At 39.4% G+C, this 18,070-nt stretch overlaps 2 protein-coding genes and 1 long non-coding RNA gene across 9 annotated transcripts in view; 2 read left to right on the top strand and 1 right to left on the bottom strand.

Annotated features, from left to right (window-relative positions):
- pde4cb (phosphodiesterase 4C, cAMP-specific b) overlaps positions 1-6,791 on the top strand; it is a 131,565-nt gene extending 124,774 nt beyond the window's left edge. For all 7 annotated transcript variants that reach the window (XM_033621125.2, XM_033621127.2, XM_078168877.1 and 4 more), the window contains 3 exons: positions 10-132; positions 1,219-1,401; positions 3,191-6,791. In XM_033621125.2, coding sequence (XP_033477016.2) covers positions 10-132; positions 1,219-1,401; positions 3,191-3,787 — 903 coding nt within the window. In that variant the 3' untranslated portion in view covers positions 3,788-6,791. The remainder of the gene's footprint in view (positions 1-9; positions 133-1,218; positions 1,402-3,190) is intronic.
- Positions 6,792-9,591: 2,800 nt separating this feature from the next.
- Positions 9,592-13,310, bottom strand: ifi30b (IFI30 lysosomal thiol reductase b). The gene is made up of 7 exons (XM_033621131.2): positions 13,100-13,310; positions 11,716-11,904; positions 11,565-11,636; positions 11,390-11,479; positions 11,107-11,259; positions 10,688-10,756; positions 9,592-9,853 (listed from the first exon to the last, which is right to left on the bottom strand). Exons 1-7 carry the CDS (start codon positions 13,241-13,243, stop codon positions 9,794-9,796), a joined length of 777 nt encoding a protein of 258 aa, XP_033477022.1. The 5' UTR covers positions 13,244-13,310; the 3' UTR covers positions 9,592-9,793.
- A 443-nt stretch (positions 13,311-13,753) lies between these two features.
- Positions 13,754-18,070, top strand: part of LOC117254145 (uncharacterized) — a 39,409-nt gene continuing 35,092 nt past the window's right edge. Inside the window, exons 1-2 of the long non-coding RNA XR_004501455.2 lie at positions 13,754-13,905; positions 14,071-14,234. This is a non-coding gene — a long non-coding RNA (uncharacterized LOC117254145). The remainder of the gene's footprint in view (positions 13,906-14,070; positions 14,235-18,070) is intronic.

The following is an 18,070-nucleotide window of genomic DNA, read 5'->3' as shown; positions in this document are numbered from 1 at the left end:
CTTCTTTAGGTGCTTGCCACAGATATGTCCAAACACATGAACTTCTTGGCGGACATGAAAACAATGGTGGAGACCAAGAAGGTGACTAGTTTGGGAGTCCTGCTGCTAGACAACTACTCTGACCGCATCCAGGTGAGAAAACACCCTGCTGACACTGAACATCAGAATATATGTACTGAATAAAGTGTAGTATTCATAAGTCCTACACTGGAGGATTGGCTAAAAAAACAAACAACCCCTAATATATAAAATAATTAAATGTATGTTAAATATATTTGATACACTTCAAAATACATTTAAAATAAAAATAAAATAAAATAAAATAAAAATGTATATTAAATGAACAAAGAAACAAATAAATAAGGGGGGGAATTATATTGGGAAGTAAATAAATAGGGAAATTAATACAAAGGTAAATAAATAAAGAAGCAAATTTAAACAAAAATATCCTTTCATGTTCACATTTTTTCAATTTATTACTGCTTACATTTCTTTTTAATATTTTTGGTTACATTTATTGACATATCTAGGTATTACTGAGTCATTTATTCATTAATTTTTAATTTGCCAGCTTCTGTCCTCTGTAAAGTACATGATGCTGTAGACATACCATACAGACAATGGAATATATAGCTATTTATACTGTACAGTAATTATACAGTGTATGACCTGCTTACTAGTATACAACCATAATACAAGTAACTGATCATCAGCATTATGACTCTACATATTACACATATAATCCAGTATTAACAGTATGATCAGCAGCACAGACTTTGTGGTTTTATGTTTCAGTCTCAGTGAATTGTGTCAGATTTTAGAAATGGATCAATAATCTGTCGCCATAATGATAGTGAGCAGTAAACAATAAGCAGTAGAGTCTCAGACTCTGGCAGCAGCATGTTTCCACTCAAACCTTCAGTCGCAGCAAACTGAACAGTTCCTATGTTCACTGGGGAGTTGGTGTGAAACTGCTGCCACCTGCTGGACTAACAGTGGTTATTGCATCTGTATCTGTGTATCGTTGTAGAGTTAAAATATATCTACATATTAAATGTAACTAGCTTTCCTTACATTTAATATATCTACATATTAAATGTAAGGAAAGCTAGTTACCTTTCTTAAGTTATGACAGCTGCTTTTTCTGAGTAATTGTTGGTGAGGTTTTGAAAACATGACACATCACCAGCAGGGTCTGACTCAGCGTGTCTCCTCCAGGTTCTGCAGAACATGGTCCACTGTGCCGACCTGAGCAACCCAACCAAACCACTGGAGCTTTACCGCCAGTGGACGGACCGCATCATGGTGGAGTTCTTCACCCAGGGAGACCGAGAACGGGACAAGGGCATGGAGATCAGTCCCATGTGTGACAAACACAACGCCTCCATAGAGAAGACCCAGGTAACACCCACTGACACACATGGATGTTGAGAAAAAAATAGAAAGTTCAAGGAGTTTAAAGTTAGTTTCAGTCTTCAGGTTAACATGAGAGAGCATCGAAGCAAAACTTTAAGTAATCTAATGATTACAGGTAAACATTACTGTGTCCATCATATTTGTCATGAATTACATAATCATTATCCTGTGATTATTCTATTAAAGTAATTGTTTTAAAATGTGCCCAGATTCTGTGTTTTCTGGCCAGCATGCTGTTTGCCATCTTGCTGCTGCAGACTATCAGTATTGGTTGCTTGTTTATCAAACATTACATCAGCATTTTATTACACACATGGTGCATATTTTTTGTTTTTGGCAGATTATAATTTTGTAATAGATACAGTAAAAAATATTCCATACATTTAAATTAAATTACTTTTATCAAGTCCAGACCGCAAACACACATTAATGTCTTTCAAAATCTGACTCTAAACACAGATGTGTCTCCAAAAATTCAGCATCATTTTAAAATGATCCTTTGCAGCGCTCTCACTAGACATGTAGCACTGAAGTCAAGTCAAGTTTATTTATATAGCACATTTCATACAACAAGCGTAAACTCAGTGTGCTTAAGATTCATCATACACGACAAACATAAAATATCAGAACAAGCAGGACATGATAAAAACAAACAAAATAAGAAGGTATTATTATTATTATTATTATTAACCCCATTATTCTTAAAAAGGGTGATGTAATAACAATTCTAATTCCTAAATCAAATCAAAATACACTTTAAAACCTAACTAAAAACTTCTGTACTATAGTTCATGTGGAGGAGAATTCCAGAGAGTAGGACCATAATGACTGAAAGCACCATGAGCTGATTGAGAGGTGATTCTAGGTACAGTGACTCGACCTTTATTTGATGATCTAAGGGATCTCTCTGGTGTGTAATCTGTGAGCATGTCCACAACATAGGATGGAGCTAAACCATTAAGAATTAAAAACAATAAGAAGTATTTTAAAATCATTTTTTTGTTTTTATTGGGAGCCAGTGTAGAGAAGATAAAATAGGAGTTATGCGGTCAGACCTTTTAGTTGCGTTTCTGGAAGTTAAGATCAGCATCTAATATCACACACACCACAGTCATGCTCACTTTGACATGCTCACATGGTTTTACAGACAGGAGAGTTAACAAAGATTGAATTTCATTCCTCAGCCTTTGGTCCTACTAACAGAATCTCTGTTTTGTTGTGATTAAGCTGAAAAAAATCTTCACCATCGTAAGTCTGATATCTGCGATGCACTGGACGAGGTCACTGAAATCACATCCTGGGTGTTAAAAAGAGCAACAAGTTCATTTTTCCTCTTTGTAACCTGATGCCTGTTGTTTTGGTTTCATGGAAGTGTACATGCATGCCTGTGTCGTCAGCGACCTCAGATAATTTAACACACAAATCCTACCTGAGCAACTATATTACCTGTGTTATAGAGACCACACACTTAAGGTCACCAGTTTATTTGATTTGCATGTTAGGGTCGTCCATGGACACTTAAAAGCAGTTAAAACTGAATTTAAAAAACAAATTTGATATGTCTACAGTCTAAACACCGTCTCTGTCACACTGACATGTTTCAGTCCCAACACACAGTGCTGGTATTCATCCAACATGTCCCTAAACAGCATCTTAGCAACCTTCATCTTCACTAAATAAGCTTTACTGTATGCACTAATATGTCTTTTTGTTTTGTTTGACATCTTTTGTCCCTGTCTTATTTGTGTGTTATTAAAATTATTTCTGTGACTAGGTGGGCTTTATCGACTACGTAGTCCACCCTCTATGGGAGACATGGGCCGACTTGGTGCACCCAGACGCCCAGGACATCCTGGACACGCTGGAGGACAACAGGGAGTGGTACCAGAGCATGATCCCCCGCAGCCCGTCGCCCTCCAGCCCCGAGGAGCACCATGCGGAGGTGATGCCAGGAGGAGCAGCTGTGGAAGCAGGAGGGGCCGTCCCTTCAGGAGGAGGTGGAGGAGGAGGAGGAGGAGGAGGAGGAGGAGGAGACAAGTTCCAGTTTGAACTCACTCTGGAGGAAGAGGAGGAGGATGAGGAGGAGTTGGAGTTGGATTCTGACCTGGAGAGTCCCCTTGAGGAGGATTCCCACTCAGGTGGGGAGCGGCAGCGGGACTCCTCCTCCCCCTCTTTGTCCCCAGACCCCCGCAGCAGCACCAGCAGGTACCGTCCCCCCTCGCCTCACCCGTCTCGGACCCTGAATCTGGCTGCCATGTCGGTGCGGAGCCCCCACAGGACGCTGGCCTCCCCGGGACGGGAGGGCACCAACAGGGACAGAGAACTGAGCCAGGAGGGTGACGGGGTGGCGTGCCTGCGTATGGGCACGTAACAACCAGCACAACCTGCTCCGCCTGAGAGACATGAGCGCTGGATGTGGAGAGACGGAGGCAGGGCAGGCCTTTACCAATAAAGTCTGTAAAATCACTACAGTCCCTTTACACTGGAGACACCCGCTCTGGAGAACAGAGGGATGTTTGCCTCTGTTTTATTTTCTATTTTAACGAGAAGAATCATTTCAGCCACCTTTGGGTGCCCGATCGGCCTTTATGTCCCGTCCTGCTTTGTTGTAGCTTCAGTTCAGAGTGTCCCAGACAAAGACCGCTGCATTTTAACTGGGAAGAAAAGTGATACTCTAACAAGAACAAAAGGTAAAGGAAATGTCTTCCTCCAAAAAAATTTTTTTGTGACATTCAGACATGAGAATGAAGATCACGGTGGTCCGACAGGGTTTTGGAAATTATTTTGCACCATAGTTTTAATTTTAGGATATGAAATTACTGAGTCCAGTGGGAATAAGTGAGTATGATTTCTTTTTTTGAGAATGATGTGAGAGATGAATCATTTTACCAAATACAAGATGTAGATGAGAGAGAAGCGATGGACCTAAACCTCAGGGTATGAAGAGAAACATAAATCTAATGTAGCACGGATGTAGTGGGTACCCCTGACCTGACCCTCCACCCCAAACTGTCTTTCCTGTTTGATTTACCTCCAAACCAGAGACAACTGAGACTTTGTTCGACCTGCGTGTCTCTACATTTGATTAAAACCCTTTAACAGAAAATTTGGCAACTGAAGCAATCAAATAATATATATTTAAACCAGCTTGTAGCACCACAGAGATTGAACACTGAAGAAGACTGTGCCACAGTCTCACCTGTTGAAAGTGAAAAAAGACACCACCTGTATAATTAGTCTGGGCTTTATTTTTTTACCTGAGATGATTTTAAATGGTGTCATTGTTTTAGGGTTTTGAACAGTTCTTTGTTGTACATTTGCTGGTCTTGTCTGTGTTTATGTGCTTGAAAAGCATTTTTTATCAGGGTGCCTCCGGTCCGCAGTAGCACTTTACTGTCTCTGCCCTTCAGCTCTTCTATTCAGTCACACAAAGGGCTTCGTCCACTGTAGGCCTACTGATCACACAGACACAGCACAGGACGTCTGACTCCAGGTACCAGTAGGTGGGGCAGGAACACACACTGGTTGGTTGATTCAGAATTTCACAAACTAATTTAGCCAACAACAACTTTCACAACCTTCTGGCGGTCTGATAATTTTGGAATTATAAAACTCCTTCTGTTTTATGAGAAGCTTTATTTGAGTTGAGCTGCAACGATTAGTTGTTTATCAGTTAGCTGATTAACAGAAAATTAATTGGCAACTTTTTTGACATTCAAATAATCATTTTGGCCAAGCATTTGCTGGTTTTATGCTTCATAAATGTGACAATTAGATGCTTTTCTTTGTCATAGATGACAATACATCAAATAGCTTTGGATTTATGGGCTAATGGTCGGATAAAACAAACCAATTGAATGCTCCTGGATCAGCATCCCTCATGGCATTTCTAAACCAACATTGCGACCAACCAATCACAGCCCTCTGACATCATCAGTGTGCTGCTCCTGTGCTTCTTTCAAAATTCCTTTGTGCTTCTTCAGAGCAAACCTCGTTTTCCAAATCAAAGTTAGTACAATTGAACAAAATCCTCAGTAACATTGAAGAAAAACCTTGTAAGCTACTGCAGGGTTAGCGAGTTAGCTTGTTAAGTAGGTAGGCTATGCTAACGAGTAAACTTGACAATAGGCTAAAATATTGTTCATTGACATTAAAAGGAAGGATAAAAGCATTTTGCAGTTGCAAAGACCTGTAAAGGACACATTTTCCCTCCTTTTTAAAAGCCTATTCAAAACTTGATGAATAGCCATGATGATGATGATGATGGTCCTGGATAAACTTAACCAAATCTATCCAGGATCAACATGGAAAAAAGGAGGGAAAATGTGTGAACCACAGGAATTTGTAACTGAAAAATACCATTATCGTTATTCTTTGTTAGTCAACAGCTTACATGTTAGCATAGCCTACCTACTGAGCAAGCTAACGCGCTAACATTCAAGCCTATTGGCAAGCTTACTTGTTAGCTTAGCCTACCTAGTTAGCAAGCTAACTCACTAACCCTAGAGTAGCTTAAGGTTTTTGTTCAGTGTTGCTGAGGATTTTATTTAATTGTATTAACTTCACTTTGGGAAACTAGCTTAGCTCTGAAGAAGCATAAAGTGAGTTTGAAAGCACACTGATGATGTCAGAGGGCTGTGATTGGTTGAGTGCAATCTTGGCCCTGGAGTTCTATGAGGGAAGTTGATCCAGGAGCGTGTCCTCCTTGGCAAAATCATGGCGTGCTTTAAAGGTAGGTGTTTAGTTACTTTCTGACATTTTATTTACAAGATGATAAATCAACAAAATAATGGGCAGATTAATTGATAATGAAACAAAGCATTAGTTACAGCCTTAGAAAAGAGCTCTGTGCAAACTGACTGCCCCTTTATTACCAAATACAGGTGCAACCAACAAATCTACCTGGGCTGCATCTCTCTCTTTAAGGCAAACTTAAAACTGCACTGTTCTCTGAAAACATCTGAAGCTTGATACTGGGAATCTTCCTGACAAAAAACAGCAGCCTTTCTGAATCTGAAAAGTCTTTTTCAGAGTCTTGATGCCTCTGCTTTTGTATCCACTACTCAGTGTTTTGGAACTTGAATTGATAAGTGGTCCCAGTTATGCTCATACATAGCCTCACCTACAAATTGATAAAAGCCTGCTCTTCTTCCTCAAAGCTTTAAGGATATTGCAGGTGTACTTATATATTTTTCCTGTTGTCAACAGATCCCATGAAAAGACCAAAACCGTCTCTCAATATATTTACGACTTTCCATTTCCATCTGTGGTCTCAACCCAAATATTATTGTTCCTCCAGGGATGTAAATAATTTAAAATGTGTCACAAAATATTTATTTTCATTTTTTTAAAAGGGAATTTTACTTTTTAGCAAACATGACTCAATCAGCAGTAATTCACACATTAACACACCTTAGTTGTATGTTGTCCGACAACAGTGCACACGTTCATAATGAAGGAGTCTCTTAGTGCAATATTGTGGCTCACTGGTGTTTTTTTTGCACAACAGTGGAGTTCTATGGCACAGATAAGCTGCTACACAGTCAGTATTTGGTAGTTTGATCAGTTCATCATGGGTTTTTGTCTTTTCATGGGCTCAATAAGGAAAAATGTGTCATGTCACCACATTTATCCTTTAGTCGGGACCTGTCATTATTTCCTCACCTACAAGTTAAAATTATGTGAGCTAGAAAAGCTCTTCAATACTCAAACCTCAAGTGAATATGATTGTTCCTTTTCTTGAACATTTCACACAGAAGTTAAACATTAGCCCAAGTTAAAGGCCTGTCTGCTATTTTAAATGTTTTCTGTAGGGATCTTATAATTCCAATCAGTCACCGTGGTGTTACTGTCCCACCCTGCCGACAGGATCTGATGTAGAGATCAGAAGGTGCTGACAGGAATGAATCGGATCAAACAAACTAGATTGTGTTCCATCAGGTTATCAGTCTTATTTGATAGATCGACTGGGATAACTGTGTGCCATTAGTGTTTAAAACACACCAACACCTGCCAGCCTACGATGCTGTACATTTTTACACTAGAGATTTTAACCTGATGATTGTATCAAAGTCATTGACTTTATAGTGTTAGTTTTTACGAATGATACGTGTTAACAGTATTTAAAGCAGACCGTTTATTAGATTTTTGTGCAGCTCATGATCAGTCCGTTCAGCCCTTTCCTTAATCAGATAGCTGAGACTCGAGAATGTGTGTGTAGTTTTCAGGAGTCCATGTTCAGTCTAGAGCAGTGTTTGTCGCCGTCACTGAGGTAGAGAGACCAGGAAGCAAACGAGCACTACACGAAGAGATGATGCACTTCCTGGTCCGGCAGTCATAGAAAACACTAGTCTAACAGTATTTCATTAACTCAGCTAGTAAGCTATATCGATCAGCCTTACATGTGATGGGAGCGGCTGGAGCCTAGTGTTAAAGGACCATTGTGCTGTTTTTAACATGCCGAGCCTCAGAGTGGTGTTTCAGCTACATTTCTGGAAAACTAGAAGAAGCAAGGAGACTGCTCTCAAAGAATCAGAGTACATATGAATCTTAAATTTCTTATTACAGCAGCAATATTCTGCTTCTGTCCTTACACATATTCTAAAAAAAAAAATCAAAAGAGAAATCAAGCTACACATAAAGAATAATGTCGTTTTCATGTTTTGCTGGTTACACACTTTACTTAGCTTCCAGTGTCAAAACCCCTTAGAACTCCATGATGAAAATGCCAGAGCATTTGGATGTTCTGATTACTCACGGACCTCGCCTCATCGACAGGCCAAAGTTTATACTTGCACACAAGAAATGACAGAAAAGGCTTTGTTTTCTGATCCTTGTGGCCTTTTATGTAATAAATCTTTTTTTTGTTTGTTTGTTTTTATACATGAAAGACTTGTGCAGTAATGAAGGTTGCATCCTTTCCAAAAAGTTGCTCTGCAATCATCCACGTAGCTTCCTCTTCCTTTCCTAGTTTTGGGTCTTAGTACCAAATGTATCTAATATTTAATAGTGTACTCAGTATAAACCTCAAGTCCACCCATCAAACTCAAGCTCTTTTAATTCAGATGGCTGGTATGCAGGTACAGTACCTGTTAAACGCTGGTTAAAAAGCACATTTACTTTAACTGCAGTAGATAAAGGAAACAGTTAGAAGTCAGCACTTTGTATAATATTTTGAAATATGAAGCTGCTGTTATTCAAAAATGATGAAGGACAAAGAAAATTATTCTTCCTCTCTTAAAACCTCTGATTCTTAAGATTTATGTGAAACTTCTGTCTTTAGGAAGTATGTTCTTAATACAGTTTATATCATGGAAGTCATCTAAATTACATTACATGCCTCCCTTTGTGTGACGGCTTTAACACAGCAGTGTTAACACAGGAACTGATGAGTTTTAATTTTTCCTGTTAGTATTGAACACACTGAAGCAGTGACAGTCACCATGGCAGAACAGGAAACAATGCACAAGATAAAGTCAAGTACAAATCAATCATTTGAAGCCCTCATTATAAAAATTCCTCCATTTTGAATGAAGAAAACATGTCACATTCATGTGAAAAAAATGCTTAACATACAAATCAGCACTGCATTTTCATCATGTGGGATTACTGTGGATTTGAAACATGTAACGACGCCTGATTTCAGTTTCCAGTCAGCTGAATGTTGCTCAGTTCGGAGGCGTTCACATCGGCATGTTAAAACACAGCAGCGTGGCCCCTTACAAGAAGACATCGGTGCCATACAGTGTTAAATGTGTTGACGAGGAGAGTCGCTGCTCCCTCTCCGTTATTGTGTCACGCTGATACTGCCACCATTAATGTTCATGCTGTTTCCTCAGCCTCTGTGTTGTGCAAACTTCTATAAAAGATATTTATTCTCCAAACATGTCTGTCCGGACAAAGTACTGTAACATAGGACTTTTGAGTTTATGTTCTGGAGCCTAAAAATCAAGTATGCTTTACAAGTGTACGCCTGCCACTCCAATGTTTTTGTCAAAGAAAATAAAAACTATATTTTTGTTTCTCATTCTAAGCCAAAAGACTCTCGGGAGTTCAGGGTGTTTCAAGTGGAAAATGCCAATAAATAATATGGAAATTTAACCGACTGGTTGTTTTGTTTCTTAATTGATGACACTGACACAGGATCTTCACAGAAATAATTAATTAAGCACTATAATATGTATAAGACAAGAGATTTATTTCAATTTACAATCAAATCCCAAGAGGCCCCTAAAAAAGAACAGTATACCACATCCACACTGTTGTTATAAACTACAAACTAAATATATGTTAACATGTTTTTTGATGCTGTTATTTGGTACATTATGTAGGTTATGATTTACTGTTTTCACACATGTTGAAGTTGGTTTTGTCGAGTTCAGCAGAAGCCTCTGTTCAGTCTGACTGGAGCTCCTGTGCAGGCTGGAGGCTTCACACCCTGAAGACACCACACAGTTACACACACATTTCACACATCTGACGCTCACAGATTATAACTGTCAAATATAGTAACAAACACTATCTGTATGTTAATACTGGGACATACTGTCAGGGTGAGCAGTAATGGTCAAATATATAGAATAAATGTTTAATATTTTTAAAGTACTCATTTTCCCTCCTTCACTCTGGCTTCTTTTTTTTCACCCACAGTTTTGTTTGACATTTTCAGGGCCGACATGAATCAGAGTCTATGTTTCAATGCCAATTTACGGACAAGTAAATATACAAAAGTTAAGTAAGGCAAGGCAAGGCAATTTTATTTATATAGCACCATTCATACACAAGGCAATTCAATGTGCTTTACAAGAGAAATACATTAAAAGCGATAGATCATTAAAAACAAGAGCTAAAAGCAAGAAAATAAATAGTTAAAAACAGTGCAGAAAAAAAGTACCACTATACATTTAGACACAGTAATAAATAATATCAATAAAGGTATTATTATTATTATTATTATTATTATTATTATTATTATTATTATTATTATTATCATTATTATTGTTATTATTAAATTATTTTTAAAAATAAATTAATAAATAATACAGATAAAAAAATAAAATGGAAAGACGTAGTAGCAAGAAAAAGAAAGAAAAAAATCTGAAAAAAATTGAATAAATAAAATGAAAATATCTTTGGCTTCTTTTTCATTTTTACCCTATGAGAAGATTCCCCAATCTTCTTTACATGTATTTCTAACATGTATTTTACTTTAATATCCCGTGTGTAGAGTCACAGTAGCTGGAAACAAAACTAAAACAAAACAAGTCCTTACCTTGTAGAGTTGGCAAACAGAACTGAAAAGGGACGACATCGCCTTGTCCTCATTCTCCTCTGTGTATTCCTGAAACACACAAACAGCTGATGATCTTTAATTCGAGTACAACTTTTCGTCCTCATTACACATCAATTTTTAAGAGCGTCATCAGCAGCTTTCCAACAACAGGCAAAAATCCAGAGGTGGTGCACAGTATTATCCCAAACTACATCCATCAATCCATCATGAATCTGAGACTTCCATTAGATAATTATTTGACCTCATAATATCATGAAGGACATTTAGTATTTTATGATTTGAGTTCCTTATTAATTATTCAACTTTACACATTTTAACTCATCAACAGCTCAATAAATGACATTATAACTGGGTCCAGAGGAATATTTTTAGAATTAAAAGTGTGCATAGTGTTTTACCCCGTTGAAGGTGACCCAGGGGACGTGTGTGTGTGGGGGGTTCAGCGCTCTGGTCATGACAGCGTTGGCGTGCATCAGCTGGTGACCCAGACTTCCCCTCACACAGGAGTCGACACTCAACCAGGTGACGGAGGGCGCGTAGAGCTGGAGACACTGAGACAACAACATCAGCAACACATTAGATTAAAGCAAAAGTCTTTAGGGATTTTACATGTTTTTAAAAAATCACGTCACTCCCTACTGTGTTTTGTGCAAAGCCTCAGTTTATTTTGTGGATACTCACAGGCTGGGCAGCACTGAGAACATCTGCAGCCGACTCCATGCAGTAGATGATCTGAAATGCTGTATGTCCAGTTAAATGGATGATACAGGCCTGAGAAGCAGATCAATCTAAAGTCATCATGTTGTATTGATTGAAATGTGGAAGAGCAGCAATGCACGTTAGGATACATTCAAACCTCAATCATGTTTCCTCTGCATTCAGGCTCTCCATGCTGACAGGTGAAGGGAGAGTTGGCTGAAGGAAGCTCCTACAAGAGGAGAGTCAACTTTCAGAGGCATGTGATGATAGTTAGTTAATATATTAACAGAGGATAAGGATCAGTGTACCTTAGCGTTCCCGTAGGGGACCAGAGTGACGGTCATGATGTCCTGCAGCATCATCCAGGTGGGGAAAAGCTGCTGGGTGATGAAGACTCTGCAGGCTGGACACAGACTCTCATAGTACAGAGTGACAGATACTGGAGGAACAGCTTGGTAGGATCTGGTAGCATTCACTTCCATACACTGCTTCTGGACCTGCAGGATGAATATATGACACAGCAACTTTGGTTTCTGGAAAGTGTCATGTTATGTTTATGTATAAGTTTATAAAAGAGGTTGTAGTGAGCTAAGCAAAAGGAATCATCTTGAGCGTTTGAATCTCTTTTCCAGTTTGGTTACAATAGCATGCAGCACGTTCTGCCAGGTCAATAAAAATATTCCTGAAAGCAAACGGTATGCAGAAGAAGAAACAGCGGATAAGGTGGTGAGAGCAGACAAGATCCTGTTTTAAACCAGAGGGGAGAATTAATTCAACTGTTTAGTGAAAAACAAAAAGATGATTTCATAACTAAACTATTTAAAGACTAATACAGCATCTGCTTGCTTTTCTTCTTCTCATTTCATTGTTTACTGTGCATAGAGGCATCAAATGTCACTGTTGCCTCTGATGTCTTGCCAATGGGAAATTTATTAATGGTATTTATATTTTTATTAGTATAAACAGACAACAAAGTCTGTATGTCAAGAATCAAAGAAAACCAAATTCCTGTTTTTTTCTTTTTTTCTTCTGCTCAACTTTAAACTGATTAAGTGTTTGTGTGCTTTGACCCAGTCGGTCACATGAAGAACCACTGGTGTTCAATTTCTGAAGCATGACTCTCATTTAAACACAGACTCTGACTTTTTTTTTCCCTCATGTTTGGGACAACGATACTCACTGACAACACTAAAATTAAAGTTATTAAAATATAATAACAATCAGCATTTTTAGAGAATTTACTCTTTCCTCATACAAACGGGAAAAAAACTGCTTGGCATTTCAGCTGTTAACATGTAAGCACATGAGAGGACTGTTATAAATTTTCTAAAAGCCTGTAATTCCATCAATAAAGTAAATAAAAAGAATAAAATATAATTAACAAATAATAATAAAATTAAACAAAAATATCTTTCAGTATTTGGGTGATTTTTTTCCCCCTCTTTTGTGAGAGGATTTCATAGATATTTCTTCACATTAATCACTGAGAGAAAAACATATTAAGCTGTTGTTGCATTTCTTATGCGTCCACATTATTATCTAATAATAATAATAATAATAATAATAATAATAATAATAATAATAATAATAATAATAATAATGATTACCGTTTGTGAATATTGAAGTATTTTCTGCTGTGACTCCATATTGGCAAACAATAAAAACAGATCTCTGTAAACAGACTCCACTCACATTGCATGCTATCGCTATCTCCAGGGACCGACACCACTGAGACGGCGGGTACCGGCAGGACGGTTTGGGGTGAGACTGGATCCCGGAGCTGCTCCGGTCGGCCCACAGGAGGAGAAACACAGGCAGCAGTCCTGACAGCTTCATGTTTAGTATGAGGAGTTCACCACACACTGCAGTCACCGAGGAGGGAGGACTGAAGCTGCTCCTCCTTAGAGCCGCCCAATCATCAGCTGATTAACGCCAGGTGTGATTGACTGCTGCTGCCTTCAGGGATCCTCGGAAAACTCCTACTTCCGCCTCCGTGAAGAGACAAATTGGGGTTTATTGCAGCAGTTTAATGGTTCAAACTTTTGTCTTGGTATCAGTGGCAAATATGCAAGAAAAAAAAGATTTAGTGATGTGACAGCCTCCACTTGAAATACTTGGCTTTTAGTGTGGTGGTTTGCCTCCCCCTAGTGGTGACATATGAGTACAACAGGGTTTGGGCACCTAGACTTATTTCTAATTAAACTGAAAAGTGACGGTCAGTGGAGGAGCCACATGTTTTCCTTTGTGCTTATTTTGTTGTAATACACATTTTGTACACTGGGCGGCAGTCACCTGTAATGAGTGTGCATTCACACACAGGAAAGTAATTCAGCCAAGTGTGTTGGATGCCCGTGAAGCATACAGTGTTCCTACAGGTAGCATGGCTACAACTGAAATGTGGTTGGCCTACTCTGCAACTAAGAGTTGATGATGTTTGAGCTGGATGCAGGAGACGTTTTAAATATTTGTAAGCAAGAAATGAAGTCAGAAGAGCAAAGGTAAACGTTTGTAAACATTTGCTTTGTGAAACAGGTGATGACTGCTGCACCCGTCAGTTCATTTCACCGACACTGCAGCACCAGTGACTTCATGGACAGCCACTATAGTTTGGAAAAAATTGCTTTCTTTAAGGTTTAAACCTATCCTCGCACATTGTCTTATAGGTGAGGGGTGCTCCTGTACAGGGAGGGAGGACATGAAGGACGCCGACTATGGCTTATCCAGTGTGAAGACAACGACCCATGGACAAGGACCACACCTTGGCCAGCAGCACCTCCATGAGCTTTGGATTCAGCAGGACGCCGATCAACATTGATTCCTCCTGGAGGTATGACTAGCACAACTAAACAATATCCATTAGACTTTGTGTAACTTACACACAGTTTGGGGGCGTAAATCCATGCTTGGTGGTGGCTGAAAAGGAAACAAAACTTTGAGTTTTAGTGCACGTAATGTGTAAAAATTATGCTTACTTTTTCATATAACCATGTAGCTTGTACAGTTTACGGCCCTGAACATTTATAGAAATGGAGCCATCACAAAAATGCCTCATGGTGGCCATGGCGGCCAATGTAGTTTAACCAAATCATGTATTGTTCATCATATTCATCATATCTCCTGAACCAAACATGTTAACACAGAATAGGTGATGTCTGCCCCGAGTTTTAATGGTCAGTGACTACAATGATGCTATTTACAACACCATAAACCCTTCAGCTGAATTAATGGTGAATTCAGTGACATGAGAACGAAATCAGAGTGTCTGAGAAATAAGGCTAGACTGTATAATATCATATCTATTGCATACATGTTGTGTAGAGTTTAGATAGCTTAATTATTTTGTTTATTAACCCTGACAAGACTATGACTGTAAAGGACAAGATTCAGTATGACCTCAACAACCTAGTTTAACAGAATGTCAAACACACAGATTTTCTTCAAAAAATGTATTCCAGAAACACGTTTAATTGTTTTGTTGTTGTGGAACCCATTCTTCACTGTCTCCTTTATCGTCTCCTCCACATTGACACAGAGCTGTGCACTTTGAGGATCCTTTTTTGCATTAACAATGCCCCAGCAGCCTTTCTTGCAGCTACAGCTTAAGAGTTCAGGATGGACTGGCTTAGCTGTGGAAGAGTTAGCCACAATGGTCTCCATTCACTTGGGTCCATCCAACCTCAGTCTACTGAAGATTTGGTCTGACCTCAAGTGTTTGTCCCCAACAGTATTCTTCTTGGTAGACTGCGGCACCAGTGCGGTGCCAGTGTGGTTGGGAGGATTTGCTCTATTCCTCTTCCCTTCTTTGAGAACAACTCAAGATGAGCTTGACTGATGTTGAGTTTGCCTCTGGTGAGATCATATAGGAGGATTGTGATGTGCTCCACAATGGAAATGACCTCCATTGGAATGCTGTGTGCCTCTGACAGTCAGGAAGGTCTCTGTTTAAGTATCATAAGCATTCCAGGTATACCATGCTGTCTACTCTCCCCTGGCTGCAAATGCAGATACTGTACCACTGCCGGTGAAGGCATGAAACACAGAAAGAGCCTTGGATTGCCAGAGACTTCGCAGTCTCATGGGCAGGTATGTATCTGAAGTTCTCATCAGTCCCTTATTCCACTAACGGCTCCCCAATGTCCAGGTCTGACACATGTGCTGTGGCTAGGACTACAACATCTGTGTCCAGAGTGTGTAGGGTTAGCTTTTGTGGCATCATCCGCCACGCGGAGTATTATATGCCTCTTTATGCATATGAAGTGTAACCTGATCTGTTTCTTGTGCACCACTGGGTGCGCAAGTGGAAATGACCTACACAAGTGGTGGCATATAGGACTGGCAAGAACTTCAGACACATACCTGCCCATGAGACTGCCAATCCAAGGTCCTTCCTGTGTTCCAAGCCTTCACTGGCTGTGATACAGTATCTTTATTTACAGCCAGGGGAATAAAAGCAGCATGGGATACCTTGAAAGCTGATACATGGTTACAGAGTCCTTTATGACTTTGTCAAAGGCTCCAAACTGCATTCCAAAGGAGGTCATTTCCATAGTGGAGCGCTTCACATTCCTCCTCCATGATCTTAAGTGCTATATCATAGACAGCTGGACTTGCTTGAGTTTCTTGAATACATTTCACCTCTCATCCAAGAACCTGCTAAAGTTTTAATTGCTGGGTGAGGCTTCTGAATTCCTGTACCAGTCAAAGGGCATTCTTCCTAAATTGTTTAGTGATATGTTGGTGAAGATTGCTAGAGGATGAGAGGTGAAACATCTTCAAGAAACTCAAGCGAGTCCAGCTGCCTATGATATAGCACTTATGATTACCATGACCTTGATGACTGAGAATCTTCACCAGCATCTTCTCTGCAATCTCACCAGAAGCTCATCTTGAGTTGTTCACAAAGAATGGAAGAGGAATGGGGCAAATCCCCCTAACTAAGAATGCACTGGTGCCGCAGTGTACCAAGGAGGACACTGTTAGAGACAAGCACTTGAGCTGGCACCTAATATGCCATGTCCAACAGATGGGTGTTAGATGGACCTAAGTGAATAGAGACCATGGTGGTTAGCACTTCTAAAGGCAACCCAGTCCATCCTAGCTATGTTTTCAATTTAATGCTTCTGTAAAAGGTTTCATTGGTCCCCATGGTAATTAGAGACGCCCTTAACATGACTGGTTCAAGAGATATGATGAAAAATGCATTATTCGGTTATGATGGACAGTAAAATGGCCGCCATGGCCACAACGAGGCATTTTTGTGACGGCTTCATTTTTTAAAATGTTCAGGGCCCAAAGCTGTACAAATGTACCAAGTTTCATGCGTTTGTGAAAATGTGAGCATATCACCTCAAATTTGACACATTTTGTATAGTTCCCTTCTTGGTTGCAGTAGCAAAAATGAACAAGGGTGATGATTTGTTGGACTTGCCTGCTGAGGCTACAGAGGCTACCACAAATTACTTGGAACGACAGCCAACTGTCTGATGACTCTGATGATGATGGGAAAACCAAACCAGATAGGTAGCTGGTAACTAAGAAGCAAGGCAATTCATGAAAAATTGAAAAAGCTACAAATCTCAAAAAGGCTCAGTTAAACAGAGCAAGCAATCTAAGGGAATTAATGAAAGAGTTAATGCCAGAAAAAGATTGTGAATCTGAGGTAAAATGCACTTCTGCCAAGTTTGTTGCTTTGTGTGATAAAGATAGACCATTGCATAGTTCATAAATGGATTTGAACTTGAAAGGCATGAAACATGGTTTAAAGCAAAATATTATCATTACGTTAATGATGTGCAAAAGTGGTGTAAAGGTAGGTTGTTTCAGAAATGAAATTGAGGTCACTGATGATGTTCTCTCTGAGGACTGTGTTAAATCTTGCCATAAAGCATCGATGACGTAGGTAGGGGTGCTTTGGTCGTCTCTGTCAGCTTTGCTAAATTTATGCTAAATTTAGGCTGTCGTGTTGGTGGTGTTGGTGGTGCTTATTGTGGCTGGCTTTGTATGGTGGTGGCATGTGGCTGCGAGTCACTTATCAGAATGAGGAAATCAACTCACCAGTCTGTAAACTCTTCTTCTGCGGACTTCTAGCTGGCCAGGTCAAGGTTTTCAAAGGTGAACATCAGTAAACATTGAGGAAAAGATGAAGAAGAGTGGACACCAGCTGAACTAGTGTCCTGTTAGCCATTGTACAGACATTGAAAAATAAACTGGATGACCTCTGTGCTGCATCAGGAAATGTAATATCTTTTGATTTACGAAAACATGGCTAAATTTTGGACAGCGCCATTCAACCAGGTGACTCTTTTTTTATATGCTGATCTGACAGAGTAATTGCTGTTCGACTTTGGTTAGAGATTGTAAGATGTTGTGAGTGTAGCAGCAGCTGTTCAAGATGCTGAAGTAGATATTTCAAACCATTACTATGAGCAGTAAATGTCTAATTCTAGGGTGTAAACTATGTTGTTTGATACTGCATTGCATTATACGTAGGGCTGACAAGAATGCTTTGAATCCGCAACTATTGCCATGTGAATTTACATCCAAATCAGTATTCGAAATTCTCCGTTGCACCCCATTTTTGCATCACCTCAAAAATCCCAAATAGCCCATTAATTAAGAAACAGTAATCCAACAGTTTGTCATTATGCATCAACAATAATTATT

Source organism: Epinephelus lanceolatus, chromosome 6 (genome assembly GCF_041903045.1).
Source record: "Epinephelus lanceolatus isolate andai-2023 chromosome 6, ASM4190304v1, whole genome shotgun sequence".
Lineage (NCBI taxonomy): Eukaryota > Metazoa > Chordata > Actinopteri > Perciformes > Serranidae > Epinephelus > Epinephelus lanceolatus.
This window is presented reverse-complemented; position numbering and strand designations above follow the sequence as displayed.